Genomic DNA, 25,868 nt, shown 5'->3' on the forward strand with positions numbered 1-25,868 from the left:
ATTGACTCAGAATGCTTAAACCCAAGACATATCATAGTAAAACCATTAGATCTTAAAGTCAAAGAGAAATTCCTCAGGATTTGAAGCAAAAAGGACAAGGTTTATAATGGTTGAGAAAATTAGTTTGGCATCAGACTTCTCGAGAGTAGCTTATATAGCAGGGCAAGAGTGGAACAGTATTTTCAAGAAACTCAAGAATAGAGAGTGTGAGTCAAAGGTGTTATATCTAGCTGTAGAAGGCTATAGAAAAACAGTTTAAAGCATGAGATAACTTAGGGAGTACTGTGCCCAGGAGCCCATGCTCAAGAATCTACTAGAGCAGTGGTTCTCAAAGTGTGGTTCCCAAAGCAGCAACATCAGAATCACCCAGGAAGTTAAAAATGCATATTCTCAGGCCCACCCCAGGCCTGCTGAATCAGAGGCCTTGGGGTGAAGTACATCAATTTGTATTTTATCAAGTCCTACATGTCATTGTGATGCACAGTCCCCAAGAGAATGAACTTCTTCCAGCCAAGGGAAGACTGAGAACACTTTGGCAGAGGACTGATAGCAAGCATTTAATATACTGATTGTAGATATAAGTCTAAGACATGGGTGGAGACATGATTGGAATAACAACTTGTAAAGCATCATATATATTGCCAAAATAGAAAGAATACAACAACAACAACAAAAAATGAGAGAATAAAAGAAAGACATTTCTGGGGGGGTGGGGGAGCAGTGTGGTTTTTCTGGGAAATAAATAAATAAATAGCAAAAGTAGAATAAGACCATTAATTTTTGTATAGGTAATAGGTGGAATTCAGAGGATACCATTTTTTTTAAAGATTTATTTATTTTATTTTAGAGAGGGGGAGGGGCCGAGGGAAAGAGAGAATCTCAAAACAGACTCCCTACTGAGCATGGAGCCCAATGTGGGGCTCGATCTCACGACCCTGAGCCTAAATCAAGAGTTGGATGCTTAACCAACTGAGTCACCCAGGTGCCCCCAGAGGATATCTGACAAACAAGATAGTAAAAGATTAAGGAAGAAAAAAAGGAGGATTAAGGGCATCATAAAAGATGTAATGGCAAGGTCACCAGTAGAATAACTCAACTAAATCCAATACATGATCCTGTGCTGAAAACAATTACTAAGAGAACTTTGTTGGTACAGTTGATGAAATTGGAATATGGAACGTAGATTAACATATTGCATCAATATTAAACTGAGTTTGTTGACTGTGATGTGAATATTCAAGAACTTCTTGTTCTTAGAGAGTACATGCCAACTGTAGGGTAAAGTGGTACAATACATGTAACCTACTCTCACATAGTTCAGAAAAAGTGCTATACATTTGAGAGAGAAAAGGCAAACATGGCAAAATGTTAAAAATTAGTAAGTCTGTAAAGGATACATAGGAGTTTTTCTGTATTCTTCTTGCAAATTTAATATAAATTTAAAATTATTCCAAAATAAAAGTTTTAAAAAATTATATGCCAGTCATTCCTAACAATTTAGGTTACCCCAATTGTATGGTTTGTAGGTTTATTTTATGTATTTAAACGGAACAATCTTCCATTTCTTTAAAATATCCTATACTTCAAACCTTGCTAATGCATATCAGTCATCTCGATAAATTTTAGCTTAGTGAATTTTACTAGAATAAGGCAGACAGTGATGACTAATGTCATCATCCATCTTGCTAAAAATTGTTAGATATAAGAATACATTTTGCGGGGGGGGTGCCTGGATGGCTCAGGTGGTTAAGCATCTGACTCTTGATTTCAGCTCATGTCATGATCTCAGTGTCATGAGATTGAGCCCCATGTTGGGCTCCACGTTGGGCATGGAGCCTGCTTAAGATTCTCTCTCTCCCTTTCCCTCTCCCCCTCCCCCCACCCCTGCTATAATTTTCTTAAAGTATTTAAAAATATGATTACTATTTATGTATACAGTATGATTGAAGCTAAAAGAGGTAAAAATTCATTTTATTATTCACATTTTTAAAAAGATTTTGTTGATTTATTTGACAGCACAAGCAGGGGGAGTGGGAGGGAGAGGGAGAAGCAGGCTCCCCGCTGAGCAAGGAGCCCGATGCGGGGCTCGATCTCAGGATCCTGGGATCATAAGCCCAGCCAAAAGCAGACGCTTAAGCAACTGAGCCACCCAGGTGCTCCGATTATTCACATTTTTTATCTCATAACTGATCATTTGCTAAAAACCTCATATAGACAAATGAGAAAAAGTTTTGCATTGAATACTTAAGCTTTGCACTTTGCACTGCTTTGTCCAAACAAAATAACCAGCAAATAAGTCTAATTGCCTTTTAAATACACTAAAACTCAAAGTGTTAGTGTGAATTAACCTAGGGTGGAAATAGTAAAGATAAGTACAAGTGGTATGTCCTTCTTTTAAAAAATTCATTTATACCAGCTTTAACTCAGTGTTAAACATCATAGTGAAGTACTTTGTTTTTCTTTTTGAAGATATGGATGTAATGAGGCCCTTAATAAATGAGCAGAATTTTGATGGGACATCAGATGAAGAGCATGAGCAAGAGCTCCTTCCTGTTCAGAAGCATTACCAGCTTGATGATCAAGAGGGTATTTCGTAAGTGTTACGGGGTTATATGTCTCCTTTTCATTTGGTATATATTTTGTAATCTTCTGTAGGTAAAGCACTAACTAGATACTACAGAAGACACACAGATGAGTAAGATATTGTCAAGGTATTTATAGTCCATTTGGGAAAGAAGAAATGCATCTAAAATACAGAGCAGTGTGTGGGAATTCCAATGATGATATATGTCCCATGCTATGGATCTTGCAAGAAGGGAGATCTGATTGAAAGGAATAGAAATTTTAAGAGCAGTGGCTTCTGAAATGGTTAGGAGTTAGACGGTTGGAGGTAGTAAACATTTCTTCTTTATGCTGAGTGAATGGTATCAAAGTCATGGTGGTGGGAAGGCAGTGGAACCTTAAAGAACTGCTTTTGTTATTTTGTCATCATTAATAGATTTGAGTAAGTTCTTACTCAAGCAAAAAGCAAAAGTTACATTTTAGTTGATCAGAAAAGAATAGTACAAACTAAAAAAAATTTAGGCCAGCATGTTTGTTTCATAAGTTTAAAATTTGGGCTATTCTTCCTAGTTTAATTTATTTTTTCTTGGTCAAGTGACTTCCTTCAAATGCCTCTTGGAAATTTTGATGAAATTCCTTAGGGAGTACATGATGTCTAAATTAGTATTTATCTTATCTGATGATACACATAGTTTTAAAACTTGTGTGCTTTTTCTTTTAATTAATTTCCTGTTAGGTTGATAATCATAGATCAAATGTGTTTAGTGCCATGATTACATAGTGTCAATAAATTGCTCTGTCTTATCAGCCTAGCCATATATAATCTTCTACATTATTCTGAATGGCATAGCTGCCAGGGATCTTATGAGAAAATTACCTTTTCTGTATTTCTTTAATATGTACAAAAATACTTTCAGTTAAATCTCATTTAATCTCCATAATAACCCTCTGTATTCTCCTTTTAAATGGCAAAGGTAGCATGTGAACCAATATGACCTTTGGCCTATTCAACTTCTGGTTGAGTGGAAATGTTATTTGAGTCCTTGCTGAGATTGATTTTCAGTCCCCATATGATTTTATTAGCTTTTTTCCTAAAATCTTACACCTTTTACTTTTCAGATTTGTGCAAACTCTTATGCATCTTCTTAAAGGAAATATTGGAACTGGCCTTTTAGGGCTTCCACTGGCAATAAAAAATGCAGGCATAGTGGTAAGACTTAATCTTTGTGAACTCTAGTTAAATTACAGTTATCAGTCTTAATTACAGCAAAAATTATAAGCTAACCTCTGGCCTAGTCACATATAACCTGACCAGGTGACAATGAGATTGTACTGATAAGATTATGTGAACACTGATAATTTAACAAAAATGAGAATTAATTACTCTTTTCATTTCTGTTTAATTACTTAACTTTCTGTTTAACTGTTTAACTTTGTTTAATTACTTTACTTCCAAATACTTGGTAATATTTGACAGAAAGATCCTAAAATAGTATTCAATTTTTCCAAGTATGGTTATATCTTATTATTCTTTTGGATTTTCAGGGATATAAGCAATGTACTCATATCAACAAGTATATTTATAGAGTAGATTATTTGTATTGGTGAAATTTTATTGTTTTTTAGATTCAGAATAAAATATGTGGTTTTCAGATTTAAAGAGTAAGAGTTAAGAAAAGGAATAAGAATATTGTTTGAAAACAGATGTGCAAAGTGTTGTTGGAACCAGTTATTGTCATTACAGAGAATCTCAGTAAGGGAGAATTCACTTATGAAGTAATGAAATTATATTTAGCCTTTTTTATTTTTTTTAAATTTTTTAAAAAGATTTTATTTATTTGAGACAGAGTAATTGAGAGGAGAGCACGAGTGAAGGGAGGGGCAGAGGGAGAGGGAGAAGCAGACTCCCTGCTGAGCAGGGAGCCCGATGTGGGGCTCCATCCCAGGACCCTGAGATCATGAACCTGAGCCAAAGGCATATGCTTAACCGACTGAGCCATCCAGGCACCCCTATTTAACCTTTTATTAGAGGTTTAAAACCTTACCAGTTTTCTAAGAACAGTTTTAACTGTCATCTTTCTCTGCGTTTGACTTGCTCACCCTAATTTAGAGACTTAAACATTTCTGATTATAAAAATAAATTTTGACAGTAATTTGTCTAGGTCTCAATAATCCTTTAATTTTAGTAAACAAATATTTGAAATTTTTTATGTACCGCTTCTTCAAATAATCTTTTTCTAGGCATAGTTCCTCACATAGTAAGTGCTCAATAAGCACAATCCCAGATTAGTATAGTGCTTTTTAGTCATTCAGATAATGATTCATAGTTGCATCTAATTATCACCTTGGGACACTGATAGTCATAGACTTGCCATCTCATGTTAAATGTGATGTATTCTATCCTATCTTTTTGCACAGCTATACTCTGTGTTCATAGGTTTGGCTTAGCAAGCTGATGGGATATATGCGTTTGTCTTAAGTATTGCTGAAATTCTTTCAGTATCAAGTTTATGAATTTTCCTATATGCAAATGACTAATCATTTTGTCCAACAAAATTGATTCACACAAATGAGTAGTCGATTGTCTCATTGCTTATAAGACAATGTAATTTTTGTTAAACTTAAATATTTAATCCTATACATTTTCCCCCCACAGCTTGGACCAATCAGCCTTGTGTTTATAGGAATTATTTCTGTTCACTGTATGCACATTTTGGTACGGTGCAGTCACTTTCTGTGTCAGAGGTAAATGAGGATTTGTTAAGGATTTTAAAGCTGTGTATTTATTTAAAGTATCAGATAGTCTTAACTGTGCTTTGCAACTAAGAATCGTATTTCCTCTAATCTGTTATGTAGATAAGTCTAAAATAATGAATATGGAAAAAGATAATATTTCCTGTGATTGAAATCTGGTCAGAATATATTTACTTTTTAAAAAAATATAGCCCTGTTAGTGAAATGGGATGGTTTCTTTCCATGTAAATTAAAAAAAAATTAGGAAAGACATGGGGGGAAATGGAAGCCACAACGCTACTTTTAGTTATAGAGTGATGGTCTTCAATTTGTTAGGAATTCATTTTAGGGTATGGTGCCTTTGGTGTTCTTTGCTGATATGTGGGTTGGTAAATAGTAAAATAATCTTCTTTATTCTTTGTTTTTTCATAAAATGTTTCTACTGCACAATGGACTATTTAAAAAATAAATATTGCCTATTCTAGTAAACTAATAGTCTAATCTTAACTCTTTTTGTTATTGTTGTTAAATGTTCTTAAAACTTTGGGCAAGTCATTTATGATCTTTAAATAACAATGATACTTGAAAAAAAAGTGAGAAAGAGAACAAGGGGAAATAATGCTATCTCCTGAGGCTGAGTATTGGATAAGATAGTTTATGTGTAAATATGTTGTAAAGCCTGTGCAGATGTATAAAATAATGCCCTTCTAAGAATAAATAATTTAGGCATGAACAATGTAGTTGATGTTTTTCGGTAATTGAAATATTTACATATTTAAATCAGCGAAGCACAAATATTACATTATATGACTTCTACAAATATATAAACTTTAACAGCAGATAAAAAGTAATACATTGGTAAAAATAACAGATTTAAAATTTCATGAGACATAGAGCATGCAGATCTTGAAATTTCAAAAACTCTTCTGTTGGTACATAGCCTTGCATTTTAATTCCTATTTATTTGATGTTCTTTTCAAGGGTTGGATTTATGGACCAACTTCAAATTTTCCTTTTTCACATGCATGTATGTTCTTAAATTACAGGTTTAAAAAGTCAACATTAGGTTATAGTGACACTGTGAGTTTTGCTATGGAAGTAAGTCCTTGGAGCTGTCTTCAGAAGCAAGCAGCGTGGGGGCGGTAAGCACTTGCTATGTTATTAATATCTGGCTACAGAAGTCACATACTTTTTAAGTATTTTAATTTGACAAGATACATGAATAGAAGTATGATAAAGCTGGGGGAATAAACATAATCTTTAGAGTTACACAGACTTGGGTTCAAATCTCAGCTCTACCATTTTTCAGTTTTATGACCTGAGTCAATTGATTTATCATTTTGTTTTCGTTTTCTCACCATCAGATGAGTTTATGGTGATACTTACTTCACAGGATTACTATAGTAGTTTAAATAAAATGATATTTATAAAGCATCTGGCTAACCTATGACATAATCATGTTAATATTTTTTTAAGGAAAGGAGAAAAAGCAAGAAAAATGTTGCAATCTCATTATTTTAGATAAAATTGTGGTGTTTAGCTACATGCACATAGGATATATGAAGTGTGTATTTTAGCACAATAGTAATTATACTATCTTATTGTTTAAATGTAACTTTATCATTGGTAGACATGGCAGATCAAAGCCAGACGAATACAGGACTGGAAAAATAAGCATAGGTAGTCAACAAAATGCTCTCTATGGTACAAGTGATACGTGAAATGGAAATTAAAGGAAGAAAAAAAACAGTGCTAGTAGAGTTTATGGTTAAATACGGCCTTCCTGGGGATTTGTAGGAAGTTAGATTTGTTTATGAGCTGCTCAGAGCTCTTGATATGCCAAGTAGAAGAAGGAAGAAATCAGCCTCATGCCCTAGGATTTGCCCCAGAACCCTATCTTCTTCCTTCTTCTCCCCCAGAGTAGAGGCAGCTTTGTCTCTAGAATGACTTGCAGGTAGATGTGGCTGGAGTGATTGTTGGTAGGATACTAAAATCCAAGGTGGATGAAAAGATCTTAAGCGAACACTTAAATATAATTCATCAGAGAGAAGAAACTTGAATTCATTGCAGGGTACCAAGATTATTTACAAGGGAGATCCCTGAAGAACTATGAGAGCTATAGTTATGACAAGAATGAAGATAGGCAAGGGCCCTTCCAATTTCAAATGAGAGAAGGAAGTTGTGTAGATTTGTAGACCAGGTTGTTTGATAGCTTGACATCGATGGTCAAATAAAGACTATAATTAATTAGTAGGTGCATGCTGTTGTAATCACTCATTGTTCTCCAAACAAAATAGAGAAATATGGGCTGCATATTAATAATGTAGATAGATTTATAATTTGATTCCCAAACTATGCTAATTTGACTGGTGACATCCCCTTCCCACCTCTGTACACTATTTTATGTAGCTAGAATTTTCTTAAGTATCTCATTAAACAATAAGAACAGAGCTAAGCTACTGGAGGGGTCTTTGGTCTTATGATTTAGGGCCATGCCCCCAGTCCTCTCCCATCTCATGTTCGTATTAGTGATTTGGATAGTGGAGAACATCTCATTCCTCATATTTCCAAATGACATGAAGCCAGGAGGGCCGGAAGATACACTGGGTTAATCAGAAAAAGATCTTGAGAAGTAGGAGAGATGGGCCTAATCTAAAAGATGAAATGTTTTCATGATATCATTTTATAAGCAGATACTCAGACTGTTGAATTTCAGAAATAAGTGATAGGGAAATTTTGGCCTTTTACCTTAATGGAACATCTTTTTGCTCAGTGATAATTCTAGTGACATACTGATCACAAATGTGTGCTGTTTGTAGAAAATACATATTTTGTTTATTTCTTATTTTAAGGAAGTTAAAAGAATATAAGCTATAATTAAATGTTTTAAAATAGTCTGAAAAGAGAAAAATATATTGATATATCAGCAGCTCTTATTGATACTTATTTGTGGGTATCTCTTTTCAGGACTGTGGTTGACTTTTTTCTGGTGATAACACAGCTGGGATTCTGTAGTGTTTACATTGTCTTCTTAGCTGAAAATGTAAAACAAGTAAGTATTTTTCTCCAGTTACTGAGGTCAGTTTCTTCCACGTCCATAGTTATGGCATCATATCTCCTCTGAGTAAGCCATGGTTGAACATGGAAATGTGTTCCTTTCATAAAGCATGTTACTTTGTAAATTTTCCTTTAGTCTTCTTTTTTGTAAGTTGAATTTTCTGCTACTGTTGTTGATTTTACTTTTTTTGCCATTATATATCAATAATGTTTGTTCTGTCAGATCTGAACTGGACATAATTTAACTGACTCCTAGATACTTGAAATTTAGGTCTCAAAGCAGAAACTCAGATGTTTGGGGAGTATATTTTTAAATTGATTTTTCATAAATAAATATAGAAGCCTTTAGCCAGCAACCTAAAAAATGAAGTAAAAAGTGGGTATTACTAAAATCCAGTAACTATTGCTATTGCCTAAAAGATACTGTGTCCAAAAATGTGCAGTATTCTGTAATTCTCTCCATCCCTTTAGGGTTTGCTTTAAAAGGAAGTGGTTTGCAGTCTTGGTAGAGACTGTCAATTTGAACAAACATGCAAAGCACTGAAATAAAAAAGCTCCCCTATCAAAACAATGCCAAAACACATTTCTTTATGCGCTCTAGCTTGTAACTAGTACATTACACCCTGTTCTTCTTTAATCATTACTTTAATCAATAACGTTTATTAACTATGCACATGTGCATGGTGCAGTAGTAGACATTTTACATAGTAATATATAGTACTTGTAGGTATTTTAATGCAAAATGATGATGTGAATATGTTTTCTAAAGAATCTAAATGTAAATATATAAGTATATATTTGGCTCACTTTTTCAAGTATAAAGTATGCTTCATTTACATTTAGACCAGGAATGGCAAACTTTTTCTGGAAAGGGCCAGATAATAAATATTTTCAGTTTTGCAGGCCATATGGTCTTCTCAACTTAGCCATAGACAATAATATATAAACATATATGGTAATATCCCAATAAAGTTATATTTGCAAAATTAAGTGGTAGGCTGGATTTGGTGTATGGGCCATAATTTGCTAAAGCCCCTAGCTTAGATGTTTAATGTTGGAAAGGCTCATTGAGTCAACCCTTCTTTATAAATAAGAGAGTTGATGCTTTCATTAGCATTGCTTGTTATAGATGATGTGCTTTTGACTTACAAGTACTTAATTCCACAAGTTGCATATTCTTTGGACTATTAACTCAGTCAAGAGGCTATCTGTTGTTAAGAACTGATAAGACACACCACTTTACCAGTCATTTACGTAGAAGACAGTGGAAATGATCCTTTTTTAGGATTGTACAGCTTGGTAGTAATGTATCTTTTCTAATATCTCCTAAGAGAGCTACCAAAAAGCTTGATTTGAATTTATGGATAATGCTAATAATGCCTTACAACGTTACATTAATAAAGTATGACATTTTTCATTTAGTCTTTACTTCTTCGTAAGGTACGACGCTCATTTTTTGAATGTGTAAATTGACTCTCACAAAGCATGAGCAGTGTGCCCTAAGTCATGTGAATTAAGCTGAGACCTAAGTCTGTGACCCAGCTGCCACCCAGTATATTAACTGTTCATCGTTGGACAGGAGCTTGTCTGATTTTAGCTGTGTGTGTGCATGTGATGTAATAGATGTCTATAAGCTTAGGGTTGGTGACTTTTTCCTGCAAAATGTTATCAGTTTCTTCCAAAGTAGATTGGAAGAATGTAACTCATTTGCACATATTCTAAGAAAACCAGGTAGAAAAGGTGGCTTTCTGGGAAGTAAGGAGAATGCCTGCTGTAGATAGAAGGACAAAAGTCCTTTTGAGGTATAAAAAGCAACATGGAAAAAGATACTCAGACTTGAGAAAAGTTTAAAGCAATAGTGAGCACCTTGCCTTGGCAGAGCAGACAGATGGTCACTGAAACAGCAGTGTCAGAGATGTTCACTGCCACATTTTAGAGCAGACTCCAGCAGTAGACGCACTGCTTGATTATGCCTTACCAATTACTGCTACTGTTAGAGTTAAAAACTCTAAGTTTATTACTGCATTAATCTACATAAAATCAAAGGTGCAATATTTTATCAAATCAAAGAAGTCAGGGTTTAGTTACCATACAGATGTGTGAACCTCCTGCTCTGTAACTGCCACAGGGCTGTTCTTGGTCCCATTAGGTCATTGTGAGCATTAGGCAGGGGGAAAGGGGTGGGTAGTGCCTCCAAGGATTCTAGCCCATCGTGGTTATAGTAGTTCCTCTCTGTTCTTACTCTGAGATACTCTAGAAAATTTCAGGTGGATAAAACAGTATATATGGGCATGAAGAGTGGGGAAGGAATATTACATTAACAGAAAAAAATATATAATGATACCTAAGACTATGGACTTTAGAGATAGAGGATCCAAATTCAAGTCCCCACTCTCTCCATTTTAAGTCACACATTGGACAAGATCTCCTGATCCCTGGTCAAACCTAAGTTTCCTTATTTGTAAAATGGGAATAGCAACAAAATCTCCCATTGTTCCTCCTAAACTTATCCTGAGGCTCAGCTGACAAGAGGTTTGTGAAACCCTTTGCAAAAAGTAAAGTAGTATACAAATATAGGGTGTTAAGGCTTTAATTCTGCATTTATTTTAGCTTTGCTGAAGAACATAATCTACCTTTGGAATTTTAACCATTAGATTACTGAATCATTGAAAACTAATAAGTAGTAGATGTTAGTAAATTTAAGCTTTAAATGGAAACAACTGAATTTAGTAATTTTATTTTATAATATTTATTTCAGTGTTTTGCATTTTGGTAAACATGTGAGATCATAGGAAGTCCTATTAGATAGCCAATATCTGTCTCTAGAGGGCACCAAAGGACTCAAATGTTTACCTGAATCTTGCTCTGGGTATGTATCTACACTTTATTTTATTTTTTAATCCTGACAATTTTTATAACCATATTTCTGCCAAAGAATACTAAATTATTATGAGATATTTGTGACAGAATTAATTTCATATTCCCAACCATCTCACCATTCAAACTACCCTTTTTAAAATTGGTTATGTAACTGATTTTCTCTTGCCAGGTATCCTTGTTAGAGCTTAATTTTGATCATTACCTAATCTGCTTATTGGCGATACTTCTTGGATACAGAAGCATTTGGCTATAAATAATTTTGTAACTGGGAAAATTGAGTCAACAAAAAAGATATACTTTTAAAAACCAAGTAATGTGAATTACCAATCTTCCTTCTATTTCAAGTTATAGAATATGAAATATAAAGTTTTGATGAGCAGTTACGAGGTAAACATGAGGTATGCATTTCTTAAATGGTTCATGGTGTAACCTGAGAGTTTGTTAGTCCAGTATGAGTTACAAGTTGCCTATCTAGCTTAAAACTAGTAGATATATTCCCTACAGTTTAAGATGATGTGTACATTTGTAGTGACACTAAACATTGCTTATCATAAATTGTAAGTATAAAATTAAAAGAAACAACTTGAATTGTTAATCATACTATAATTTTGTTCTAAACTTCTGCTTGTGGGCCTCTTAATACTTAGTATATTTAGAAAGAGAGATGTCAGAGTAAAGGCCAGGCTGCTACTTGGCAGGGCCCCCTCCCGGATTGAAGTATTTGGTCAAGTTAGAGCATCCAGCTGTCGCAAGCTAAATTCTAGTCTCACTCCTGGGCTGGAATCTTAGAACTACCACTTACTGATTTGATATTATGTAAGTTTTTTTAACCCTCCCTAATCCTCAGTTTTCTCAACCACAAATTAAAATTAATACTACCACCAACCTCAGGGAGTTGTTTTGAGGATGAGATGAGATGTTGTGTATCACGTATTTAGTTCAGTCCTCAAAAAATGCTTCCTATTATTACTATAGGGTCTGGTTCTTAAGAATTGATGTATTCAGAGACTTGATCATGTTATTGTGTTCAATGGGGGGGTACAGTGTTTGGGGGCAAATAGATTTTCACTAGTATTTAAGTTATAATATTCTCTGCCTCTGCTTTGAATTTTTAAAAATGTTTTTAAAATCCTCTATAATTTCATTTCTATTTTAGTAAGTTGGATTATGTGATTAATTGAATAAGAGACGATTTTTAATATATGGAACCTATAAATTATTGTATCTCGAACACTGAATGTTGGTTTATAGAAGTGGCTGAATAAATTTTAAGGTAAAACTGATTTATTGAAGTTTTTTGCTCTAGCAAAAATTTATCTACATCTAACACATGGTCATGAATGAATTTAGTGGATTCTTAATAAGTATTTATTGATAGTGATGATAATTTAAAAACAGTTGTTTTATAAAACAGTTTTAAAGCTAGACTGTGATTTCTAAACTTTATTTTGACAACTGTACATTTCTAAGATGTACTTAAGAGCTTGTTTCCTCCTCTGAAGAAAATAAGTCGGAGTAGGATATCCAGAGTAGAATATGGTCATTCTCGACAAGTGTGCATCCACTTTTGATTATCTCAAAAACAAATTGAACCTTTGCAGGGATCATGAGCACAAAACTTCAAAATAAATTAGTAAATTCATCCTCATAATTTTTCTTTTTTAAGATTTTATTTATTTATTTGAGAGAGAGAGCATGAGAGGGGGGAGGGTCAGAGGGAGAAGCAGACTCCCCGCCGAGCAGGGAGCCCGATGCGGGACTCGATCCCGGGACTCCAGGATCATGACCTGAGCCGAAGGCAGTCGCTTAACCAACTGAGCCACCCAGGCACCCAGCCTCATAATTTTCTAGTGAACTTTCTTTTTACAGTATGATAAAAGAAGTTATATTGCAAAGAAGATTATCCTATTTTATGATGTAATGTATGGGGATTAACATAACAATAAAAAAATTTTTAAATTTTCAAATACAAAAAAAAGATTATCCTATTTTAATTATCCTTAAATTTGATAAATATATATTTCCAGGAAGCTATAATATCTTGAAAAAATGTAAATATTTGATTTATTGTAAAGGAACTTATCATAGAGTGTATAGATAATAAATTTCTTTATATTTTTTTATTTATAAGTTGATGGAAGTTTTTTTTTTTTCCCCCCTCTTTCTTATTCTCCTGGTAATCCTATATAGGTTCATGAAGGATTCCTGGAGAGTAAAGTGTTTCTTTTGAATAGTACCAATTCATCAAACCCTTGTGAGAGAAGAAGTATTGACCTAAGGATATATATGCTTTGCTTTCTTCCATTCATAATTCTTTTGGTCTTCATTCGTGAGCTAAAGAATCTATTTGTGCTTTCATTCCTTGCCAACATTTCCATGGCTGTCAGCCTTGTGATAATTTATCAGTATGTCATTAGGGTAAGTATAATGTGTTTTTAACTGAGTGTCATATGTTTCTTAATAAGTAAATTCTTTGTTTACTTTTGAGGTAAAAGTAATGGTATGTAGAGACCCCTATTTCATTATGTGGCACGCAGGAGATAATCAGTCAGCTTTGGTCTCCTTTTGGGGGATACCGATCAGCTGGAAAGGTGTGTAACATAGAGCACAGGTTTTGTATTCAGGTCTGGTTTTAAATCTTGGTAAATATGCTTCTGGCCTTTATGACATTGCTGCAGAAGAGAGTAATACCTACCCTAGTAAGCTGTGAGATTTAGGATCATGCCTCAGCACACTGTATAACATGAAACAAAGACCTCATTAGTGTTTTGTTTACTCTTTTAAGATTTGAACCAGTCTCCACATGGGAGGATAGATATAATTTTATAATTTTCTTTACTTCTGAACCTTTATTTGCTGCCACCACCTCAGTTCACTGCCACTATCCTAGTCCATAACCTCTTTATTGGAAGTATGCAACCTCAACTGATTTCATTGTCCATTGTCTGGGGAGCCTAACAATAAAAGAAGTATTCCTAAAAAAAAAAAAATTGATGGGATTCAGGGGATCTGCAAATCCATTATAAGTATTCGCAAGATTTAATGTTTCTGTATGTATATATGCATTCTTCTACTGAGCAGTGTATAGCTTTCATTTCTCAAAGGGGCCAATGATTCAGAAAAGGTCAAGCATCCCTGTGCTATTCTTTTCTGATCCAATCTATTTTATATATTATTGTTGCAATTGTTCTAAAATCTCCACTGGCAATTTATTACAAACTCTGTTTCATACCTGCCCCCCAAATTCCAAAACCTGTAGACGTTTTCTTATTGCACATAAGAGTGGAAGGGGACAGGCAGGAAGGTCTCATAAGGCTTTCTGTAGTTCATGACCCCTTAGATGAACATGTAAGAGTTAGTGGAGCAGAAAAGGAGGTTCCTTAGGTAGAGGGAACAGTGTGAGTCTTGACTAACAGTGTTATCAAATGACTCAAACACTTACTACCCTTTTCATTTTGACCATAGCTTGTGTTTTCCATCATGTATCACCATCATATCACACAAGTCTCTCTGTGCTTCAGATGTTCTAGACCTCTCTATTTCCCAGATTATCCATGTGCTTTCACACTTCAGTTTCTTTTTTCATCCTCTTTCCTTGGCCTTGAATTCCACTTCCAGCTAGGTAAGGCAGAGAACACAGGATGGTGAGCAGAGTGGGAACCAGTCTTGGGGTGGCTGGAAGCGGTAGCCATCATGGAACCAGAGATCTTGAACAAGATGTGCATTTGTGAGTTTCCAGATAGTGAAAGTTGGAACAAGTCTATGCGTCAAGACCTAGTAATCAAAGCCAGAATCAAGGAATATGTACAAATAATAAGGGTAATAGTAACTGTCTAGGTAAAGAGTAAGACACTGCGGGGCACCTGGGTGGCTCAGTCATTAAGCATCTGCCTTCAGCTCAGGTCATGATCCCAGGGTTCTGGGATCGAGCCCCACATCAGGCTCCCTGCTTGGCAGGAAGCCTGCTTCTCCCTCTCCCACTCCCTTGCTTGTGTTCCTGCTCTCGCTGTCTCTCTCTCTGTCAAATAAATAAATAAAATCTTAAAAAAAAAAAAAGAGTAAGACACTGAGACCAGGAGGAGACCTGTACTAGGAAGCAGCAGAGTTATGAGGTAAAAAGCCAAAGTCAGGAACCAGGTACCTTGGAAACTGAAAGAGCAATGAAAACAGAGTAGAAAATGGATTTCACTGGACACCATGAGCAGTGGTTGATACTATGGCTCTCAGCTCAGATTGAGTATGCTTATGTATTTCCTGTTGTGCCAGGAGCCATACCCAGAGTGAACAGCCCGGGACTTGAAGGTGGAAGCAGGTAATCAGGAGCATTTAGCCCAGATGGAATGTGCGGGCATGAGGGAAGCAGTGGCTCTTGGCAGTGAAGTCCTAACAGCTTGGCTACATTTAACATAGGATGCTTAAAGTGTTTATTGAAAGAATTATTCACTTTTATAACATAACATTTGCTGTTGTGAAGCTCAGAAGTATATGATTTCGCTCTTTATTTTAAATTCTTTAAAATAAGATACAACTTCTCTTATTTTTTCTCTCTTTCTCCAGAATATGCCAGATCCCCACAACCTTCCAATAGTGGCTGGTTGGAAAAAATACCCACTCTTTTTTGGTACTGCTGTGTTTGCTTTTGAAGGCATAGGAGTGGTAAGAATTTAGTCTTTATTATTATTTTTAAAAATTTTAAGTCAACACAAAGATTTATGTAGTCAAACTACATCTAAAAATGCATTTTTCTTTTTTGTTGCCATTTTCTTCATTGCCAGAACACTATTTGTAGTTTTGTAGGTTAGACTTGAATTATAGCTTAGTTTAGATGATTTTTAACATTTTATTATGGAAATTTTCAAGCCTAAGACAAAATCTAGAGAGTAGCGTGATGAACTCTTGTGTAAGCATCACCCAGCTTCAAAAATCGACTCATGGCCAGTTTTGTTTTACCTGTATTCCATCTACTCTGCCAAGCCCAGGTTACATTCAGACAGATCCCAAACATCATATTTTATAGACTAGATGATTTGAAGTGAATTGAAATTGTTACAAAGTTACTATTACATAGAAGAATCAAATATAAATTCTCCCCTTAGATTTACACATATCATATTTGTTTTGAGAAATGATGTTATCATAAAGCTAATACCAAGAAATACAAGCACCCTGAGGATTCTAAGATCTTAAATATTTCCATTTAAGATGCTTCCAGTTTATTTAAAGCCTGGAATATGTAGATTTAGGGAAAACAGAATATCACTCTCTGCTTTATAGCTTATGTTTCATTGTCTGATGGTTTGGTATGGGAGGGAAACCACTTAAACATATCTATATGAACTACAGATGAAATAAGACCTAGGAGACAATTTTATATTATTTTACTTGGGTTCTTGCTCTCCCTGAATTCTCCTTTAGAGAATTCTCACAAATTCTTACAGTTCCATTTATCAAACGGTTACAAACATAACTACAGATTTTCATTTCTGTCTTTAACCAGTAAGTTCTAGTTAACTATTGGACATTTCCAGTTAAGTTGTTCCTCTAACATCTCAAGTTCGACAGCTCCGAGTCTGACATAGACTTTCTTAATCCAAAACCAGCTTCACTTTCTCATTTCCCTATTTCTTTTAGTTTTATTTTCAGTTGCTCAAGCTTGAAACATTGGAGCATTTCCTTTCACTTTGTCCCTGGTTCCCCTATTCCATTGGTAATTAAGGCATGTTTATTTTTCTTTCATATTTCCCCATAAATGAAATTACATTTAAAACACCCACAGTGTTGCTAACCCCAGAGAGAGCCTACATAAATGTGAATTTCCTTCCTTTCCTCCTTTTCTAGCTGCACTGGCACCATTCTTAACCATAGCCTCTTATTTCAGGTCTGGATTATCTCCAGAACATCAGATGGTTCTCCCTTCTATTAACCAGTTAATATTTCCATATGGACCTCACTTACCTAAAAAGTAGAGCTATTACTGGAGTTATTGTCACATAGGGTTATTGTGAGGACTACATGAGATGCTGCCTACAAAGCATCTAGAATAATACGTGGCAGGGGGTGGTCCAAGATGGCAGTAGGGAAAGATCTTGAACGCCCCTTCTCCCCTGGACACACTACAGCTACAGCTACATATGGAATAATTGCCTCGAGCAGGAGCTGAAAACTAGCTGAACAGCTGCTCCACAACAAGGACAATAGGGCCACCTCAAGACGGATAGGAGAGACAGAGATGTGGGCTCACCAAAAACTCTACCTCTGGTGCAGCAACCCAATATAGGCAGGCATCTTACAAGCCCAGAGCCTTTCCCTAGGGAGCAAGGGGTTTGTGTCCCACAGCAGGCAGCCCAGCCCTTGAGACCTGCACTGGAGAGACAAGCCTCCAGTGGGGCTTCCATCCATAGGACCCAAAGGGCTGTTGGGATCTGAGAAACTTTTTTTAAAGGGCTTGCATGTGGACTCACCTGCCCCAGAACCTAGCATAGAAGCTGCAGTTTGAAAGGTGCCTAGACTCTATGTGAAGGAGATTCATTTGCTAATCTTAAAGCATCTGCTGGAGGGGTGAGGACAAGTTGGGACTTTCTCCAGGGATGGTGAGCACCATATCTGTAGTCTCCCTCTATGATGCTAGTGCAGGTGGACACTCACAAACACAGCAATCTCCCAAAGGCTTGCTAACACTGGTGGGCCTGCCCTGCCCTCGGTGTTCTTCCCCTGCCTTACTAAAGCTGTGGGCAAGTATAGTCCACACAGGGGTGCCCCTTGATCACCTGGCCCTCGTGGCTAGGGGGGGTTTGTGTTCCAGGGCCCCATAGGACTTTAACAATGGGAATGACAGTTCTTGGCAGCATGCCATGCTGAGGGCACTGCACAGACAACAGACTGAAATGCACCCCAAGTCAGCCAGTGAAAAAGGCCTATTTACGGTGCTGAAGCTTTAACCCGAGGGACAGGCTTCAGGTTTGCCACATATCTCAAGGCTACAGAAGCGCTCTCAGGGAACGTAGACAGGGAAATACCATCTCGTGCCCTCCTTTGGTCTTGTTACAGCTTTCTGGTACCTCCCAGAAACGGGCTTATACAGTTATCTGAAACCTTGACTTTTACAACTGTTCCCCCAGGGGACCCTCCACATCTCCTGGTCTAGAGGCCAGCAGGGTTTACAATTATGGTCCCATAAGACTGTGTATTTCTATACTTTAAAAGCTGCTGCCTGAGGATCTGACTTCCAGTCATCCTGAAACTTGGCACTAACTGAGATCCCTACATTGGAACACTGGCAGCTCTTGGCACACCTTCAACAACTGAAATTTATCAAGAATAAATCAGGCTACTTAGATAATCACAAAGGTCCAAGAGACAACCAAGAACTAGGTCAAGGTTGAATGATAGAGTTCATCTTCTACACAAGGTCACTCCTTCAAGACTGGGAAATGTAGCTGTTTCAGCTAATACATAGAAACAAACACAGAGAGTCAAGAAAAATGAGGTGCAGGAATATGTTCCAAATGAAGGAACAAGACAAAACTTCAGAAAAAGACCCTAGTGAAATGGAGATAAGTAATCTACCTGATAAAGTGTTCAAAGTCATGGTCATAAAGATGCTCCTGGAACTTGGAAGAAGAATGGATATTCTTCAACAAAGCAAAAGAAAAATGTAAGTACCAAACAGAAGTCGTAAAGCTGAAGAATACAATTACTGAACTGAAAAATATACTAGAGGGCTTCAAAAGCAGACCAGATGAAGCAGAAGAACTGATCGGTGACCTCAAAGACAGGGCAGTGGAACTCACTCAAACAGAACAGCAAAAAGAAGAATTTGACACCAGAAAGAATAGCATTTGCGTTATAGGGATTGAAAGGGGGAATATAGGGAAGAAATAATGGCTGGAAAATTCCCTAACCTGGGGAAGGAAACAGACATCCAGATAGTTCCAAATAAGATGAACCCCAAGAGATCCACACTGAGACACATAACTAAAATGTCAAAAGTTAAAGAGGAAATCTTAAATGCAATAAGAGAAAAACAACTTGTTTCATACAAGGGAACCCCCATGAGGCTGTTAGCTGATTTTTTACCAGAAAAATCAGAAGGGAGTAGCATGATATATTCAAAGTACTGAAAGGAAAAAAACTTCCAACCAAGAATACTCTACTTGGCAAGGTTATCATTTGGGATTGAAGGAGCACTTAACCTGAATAAAAGTGCGAGCATGGGCATCCTTGACTTGTTCCTGATCATAGAGGAAAAGCTGTCAACTTTTCATAGTTGAGTTGATACCAGCTGTGGGCCTGTCATATATGGCCTTTATTATGTTGAATAATGTTCCCTGTATACACACTTCCTTGAGTGTTTTTATCATGAACAAATATTGAATTTTCTAAGTGCTTTTTCTGCATCTATGGAGATGATCATATGATTTTTATTTTTATCCTTCATTTTGTTAATTTGGTGTATGATGTTAATTCATTTGTAGATGCTGAACCATTCTTGCATCCCTGGAATAAATCCCTCTTGATCATGATATATGATCCTCTTAATGTATTGTTGAATTTGGTTTGATATATGATCCTTTTAATGTATTGTTGAATTTGGTTTGCTAATATTTTGTTAAGCATTTTTGCATCTATGTTCATCAGGAATATTCCTTACAATTGCCTTCCTCCCTTCCTCCCTCCCTTCCTTCCTTCCTTCCCTTCTTCCCTCCTCCTCCTCCCCCTCCTCCCTCTCCCCCGCCTCCTCCCTCTCCCCCCCCTCCTCCCCCCGCCCCTCCCTCTCCATGTCCTTGTCTAGTTCAGGTATCAGGGTAATGCTGGCATAGTAAGTGAGTTTGGAAATATTCCCTCCTCTTCGGTTTTCTGGAAGTATCTGAAAAGGATAGGTATTTAAATATTTTTTGAATGTTTGGTAGAATTTGCTTGTGAAGTCATCTGGTCCTGGACTTTTGTTTGTTAGGAGTTTTTTAATTACTGATTTAATCTCCTTACTAGTAATCTTTCTGTTCTGATTTTCTAGTTCTTCATGATTCAGTGTCTTGGAACATTGTGTATTTTAAGGAATTTATCCATCTCTTCCAGTTTCCTCAATTTTTTGTCATATAATTGTCCATAGTAGTCTCTTATGAACCTTTGTATTTCTGTAGTATCAGTAGTAACTTCTCTTTCATTTCTGATTTTATTTATATGAGCCCTCTCTCCTTTTTAGTTGGTAAGTCTAGCTAAAGGTTTGCCACTTTTGCTTGGCAACTATAGGCAATAATACTTTATTGCATATTTGAAAGTTGCCAAGAGAGTAAATCTTTAAAGTTCTCATTACAGAAAAAAAAAATCATAATTTTGTATGGTGACGGATAGTAACTAGACTTATTGTGGTGATCATTCTGCAGTGTATACAAATATCAAACTCTTATGTTTACAACTGAAACTAATGTTATATGCCGATTTTATCTTAATTAAAAAAGAAAAATACCTGGCACGTTGTAAGTACTCAGTAAATACTTGCTGTTATTATTTCTTAGTATCTTTTACTTTATGGTCAAATCAAATGGCCAAAACCTCTGAAGATTTGCCTTAAAAAACTTAACTCTTCAATTAGCCTTTTTTTCAAGGTTTTTTTTTTTTCACATAATAAAAATAACTTTTTCATCTCACTAAATTGACAGCAGATACAAATGGCTAGATATAGAAGCAATCACAGACATGAATATACCTGGGTTAGCATGCACACACGTATATCACTTCAGCTGAGAGATACACAGTAGCGACAGGCACACCCAGCACCCAGATCTGGACTTCTAAATACCATTCTACAACAAAAGAACCGAAGTTCTTTGGAGAAAGGTCTGATTCTAGGGCTGAAACAAGGACATTCCAGATGAGTCTAGAGCATCTTGTAGTGCTAGAAAGTATGGAAATGCTAAAACAAAACAAAACAAAAGAACGGAGGCATGCAAAGGAATACAGGAAGCAACCTGATGGAATTCACAATGACCAAAGCTGGAACAATATGAGCAACAAAATAAATAAGTGTTTTGGATTCATAGTCACAGTATAAAACAAATATATATGAATGCATACTAATATAAATAAATGATTAAATAAATACATATATAGGGGGGATTCCCAAATAATTTATGTAGATGCTTCCCCTCCAGGAGGTATGGCTTAATCTCCCCAGTCCCTGGAGTATGGGCTGCATTTAGTGACATGGCTTCCAATGAACAGAATATGATGAGAAAGAAGAAAAGACCTTTATAAGCAGAGAAACCTGGCAAACACGGCCTTAAACCAAGTGATCAAAGTTAATTTCACCAGTGGCAAATCATGTTGATAGCATGTGTGATGAGAAGGGCATTTCACCTCTATGGTATCTTGTTCTAAAACCTATAATCCCAGTGTACAGACAGCAGACAACATCAGATAGATCCCAGCAGAGAGACATTATACCAAATACCTAACCAGTGCTCCTTAAAACTGTCAAGATAATGAACAATGAGGAAGGATTACAAAACCATCACAGATCAGAGAAGACCAAGGAGATAATGGTGACAAAATGCAATGTGGCATCCTGGAAGGGACCTTGGAACAGAAAAAGGACATTAGTAGAAAAACTAGTGAAATCCAAATAAAATATGGAGTTTAATAGTAACGAACCAATGTTGGTTCTTAATTGTAACAAATGTACTTTGGTAGTTTAAAATGTTAACAATAGGGCAAACTGGTCAGGGGTATATGGGAGTTTTCTGTTTATCTTTGCAACTTTTCTGTAAATCTAAAATTATTCCAAAATAAAAAGTTTATTTAAAAAAATCTGACAGATTTGCCTGCCAAGAGCTAATTTCAGATCTTTTTATTTTAAGGATTTGAAAATCTGTAGTGTAAAAAATATAACACCAAGAAAAATACTCAGCAGTTATGTGTTATTTTAAAGGAAATAAAATGTGCATATAAACTATAGAAAGCATAATTTGCGTATATATAAGATGGGATACTAGATGGTTTTAAATTACTTGTATTACCTGCATTCTCTTCTTAGGTTCTTCCACTGGAAAATCAAATGAAAGAATCAAAACGCTTCCCCCAAGCATTGAATATTGGCATGGGAATTGTTACAACCTTGTATGTAACATTAGCTACCTTAGGATATATGTGTTTCCGTGATGAAATCAAAGGCAGCATAACATTAAATCTTCCCCAGGATGTATGGTAGGTAGATATGAGTTTGTTAATCCTAGTTTGTATACTTTATAGATATAGCTTACCAATATTTGGTGATAAAGGTGTATTTTTGGATTTGTGGTTTAAACATTTAAAAATTTTATTGTGATTTCTTATTTGTGTAACCTAGAATTTTTTCATAATCTTCAGAGGAGACCGTCTATGATTTTACAGATTTCTTGAGATTCTTTAAAAAGATTAAAAATTGTAGCATATTCCAAATTTGAGTAAAATATAAAAGTAAAATATGGATTCTTTTACTATGGACTCACTGTAATAAAAAATGTAATACTTATACTCACTGCCAAAAAACCCAACACTCTGGATTCCTGATAAAATAATAAAACCCATCACTTATGACCCTCACTATTTTACTGGTCAGCCTTAATATGGTATGTACCCCAGATCCTTTCAGAAAACAGATAGGACACATTATTAAAAAATAATATGGTGCCTCTTAATATTCTCTTAATATTAGAACCATATTCTGCAAAATGAAGCAATACAGAGGGTTTTTTCCTTCTTCCAGAGATTGGTCTCTGGAGATTTTTAAAAAGGTATTGGCAGCAATTACCATGTAGACGTGCTCCCTTATTTATAAAACAGAAAGTAACTCCTTAGTTTTGACAAATACAAAGAATAAATGTTAAATTGCTCATTTAATTAATGTCCCACTGCTCGTTGAGCTGCTTGGATAGAAGTCTGTGAAACCTGAGATGTTTTTAAATATTACGTGTTCTGACTGGCATCCTATTGGTAGCTTGGGAGTTTGTCTACCTCTCAGTAGTCATCTGAACCCTGGGTTTTTATTGGAGTCGAAAATGTTGTAAGAACAAATGCATATAGGAAGCCATTTATGATAGAATGTACCTAGAATAGTTTCCAGGTTGCACAAGGAGCAAACATGCAGTGTGTTCATTTTTTTATAATTATAATTCTACTTTAGCTATGACACATTTTATAAATGTATTTCATGATGGAAACGTGTCAAATGTTATGCCTTCATTTCAGACTAGAGACATGATCACAAACAAGATATATAACTTTAAGCATTTATTTCATTAACTTATGTTATAGTTATTTATATAATTTTGTTTCTTCCAAATATGCCTCTTTTTGTAATAGTTTAATACAGGCTAGAAGCTTAAACAGCTTAATATAAGAAATAATCAAGGCTAAAAATTATGGTAGCATAATTCTTTTTTTTTCAACTACTATATAATGTCTAGAAAATAGTATTTTCCCAACTTAGAATAATATTTAGAATAAATCTCAAGAATAATTTTATAAATAAAATTGACAAGTACTTTTAGTAAGTCAAATATAAAATGTAAGTGGAAACAATCTCAGAATTCTTCCCTACTCTTCTTCACAGAAGTATTTAAAGAGAGAAGGGATCGAAGGGGGAGTATGCATGCATGTCAAGTTAAGATGTTCCTATTCCCAGAGAGTGAAGAGCATGGCGAAGAACAGTGGGAGAGACAAGCAGGGAATGCTGTCGGTGTTCACAACTGAGTCTTGAGGGAGCCCTGATGCCCCTGCAGTAGCTCTGTGTAACCCTTGCCTTTGTCCGCACCCCCTTCCTGCCTCTCACCTTATCCCTCATTGTATGGCTTTACACTTAGAACTAGTTGCAAAGTCTTGATTAAAAAGGGACCATCACGGGGCGCCTGGGTGGCTCAGTTGGTTAAGCAACTGCCTTCGGCTCAGGTCATGATCCTGGAGTCCCAGGATCGAGTCCCGCATCAGGCTCCCTGCTCAGCAGCGGGTCTGCTTCTCTCTCTGCCCTCTTCCCTCTCGTGCTCTCTGTCTCTCATTCTCTCTCTCTCAAATAAATAAATAAAATCTTTAAAAAAAAAAAAAAAGGGACCATCACATCCTTGTCTCTGTTCAAGAAAGCCTAGCTAGTCACCTGCTTTTCATTTAGAGGAAAGGATAGTACATGTATCCTAAGAAACAAAAATCTGGACGGAAAGCAAGTCAAGATACATAATTCTCCTTCAGAGAACTTGTGTTGGCTAATTCCTTTTCCTTGTGGAGATAAGCCTTCTGTGGCCCGCTGTCCATTTCTTTATGGTCTCTGCCTCTGGGACAGTTAAAATAACAGCCATGACTGAGGAATAATGCAGAGGAGATGCTTGTCTTTATATAGTGATAGTCTTCTGTAAAATGAGAAGTTTGGACTGGAATGATCATAGGATTATATCTAAAATTTCTTTCTTGATGTACTATGTGTGAGTCTCTTCTTCCTTTCCCTCCCTGTGCTTCAGGCGATAGGCCCAGGAAGTCAGAGAACGTATGGTGTACTGGTTATTGTTGGTATAAAAGCCGTTGGCTGTCACAAGAGCCTAGGGGGCTCATAGCTGCTAGTGATGGGAAGCTGTAAAGGGCTTTTGATGCCATGTGACTTACATTCTCAGAATGCAGAACGGGTAGTCCTACAAGAAAATGCTGAATTAGAAAGCAGCCCCAGGATAAAGCAAGTATGGATTAGAGAAGCTCCAAGTTATTAACTGTTTATTGATTGAGGTATCACCTTTTAAAACTAGTTATGAGTAGTAGTATTCAGTGTATCACATTTAGATTTTGAAGCAAAGATTGTGTTTTAAAGATGATAAGTAGGGATGCCTGGGTGGCTCAGCCGTTAAGCGTCTGCCTTCAGCTCAGGTCGTGATTCCAGGGTCCTGGGATCGAGCCCTGTATGGGGCTCCATGCTCAGCGGGGAGCCTGCTTCTCCCTCTCCCTCTGCCATTACCCCCGCTTGTGCTCTCTGGCTCTCTCTCTCTGTCAAATAAATAAATAAAATCTTAAAAAAAAAAACAACAAAACTTTGGCAGTGAATTTTAAAATACTTTTTAATGTGCATTAAGTGTTATTTAAAATTTGTTTATGCTCTCCTATATCTTCAAAACAAATTCTTAGAACTTTAAGAAAGTTTTTTATCCTTTACGGGGTAGAGTTTACAGGGTAGATTCTTCTTTCAACTCTTCATTTCTGCAGCTGAGTACATAGATGCTTGCTTAAAACCAAAATGAGAACAAAGGTTGATAATATCTATAGAAAAGTTGATTAGAGAAAAATAGAGTGATTGAAAATATAGATGGCAAACATAGAAACTAGTAGATTCTTAAAACAGAAAAGTCAAAATAGAACAATTGATTTCAAAAGACTGCAGTGCTTTTCTTAAACATATTTATTACTCTTCTTTGGTTGATAAATAGCATGTATATTAGCTTTTAAAAGACTCATACCATTTTATTTCCCATTTGTACTCTGTGTAATACCTAATTAATCTTATTGACTTGCGTTAATAATAACCGGATTCTTAGCCTGTATAACTTGTTTTAAATCAATAGAAAAGTAATTATACCTATGCGCGTAGTGATGTATTTTTAAATATATTGTTAACCATATTTAAAAAC

The 25,868-nt window shown here is 35.9% G+C and overlaps 1 protein-coding gene across 4 annotated transcripts in view; it reads left to right on the forward strand.

Annotated features, from left to right (window-relative positions):
- SLC36A4 (solute carrier family 36 member 4) overlaps window positions 1-25,868 on the forward strand; it is a 92,248-nt gene that overhangs the window by 14,378 nt on the left and 52,002 nt on the right. For all 4 annotated transcript variants that reach the window (XM_035009399.1, XM_035009396.1, XM_035009398.1 and 1 more), the window contains exons 2-9: window positions 2,470-2,593; window positions 3,682-3,772; window positions 5,219-5,307; window positions 6,342-6,437; window positions 8,263-8,347; window positions 13,423-13,650; window positions 15,790-15,888; window positions 22,265-22,434. In XM_035009399.1, coding sequence (XP_034865290.1) covers window positions 2,470-2,593; window positions 3,682-3,772; window positions 5,219-5,307; window positions 6,342-6,437; window positions 8,263-8,347; window positions 13,423-13,650; window positions 15,790-15,888; window positions 22,265-22,434 — 982 coding nt within the window. The remainder of the gene's footprint in view (window positions 1-2,469; window positions 2,594-3,681; window positions 3,773-5,218; window positions 5,308-6,341; window positions 6,438-8,262; window positions 8,348-13,422; window positions 13,651-15,789; window positions 15,889-22,264; window positions 22,435-25,868) is intronic.

This window comes from Mirounga leonina, unplaced genomic scaffold (assembly GCF_011800145.1).
Source record: "Mirounga leonina isolate KUSES-001 unplaced genomic scaffold, KU_Mleo_1.0 Mir_153, whole genome shotgun sequence".
Taxonomy (NCBI): domain Eukaryota; kingdom Metazoa; phylum Chordata; class Mammalia; order Carnivora; family Phocidae; genus Mirounga; species Mirounga leonina.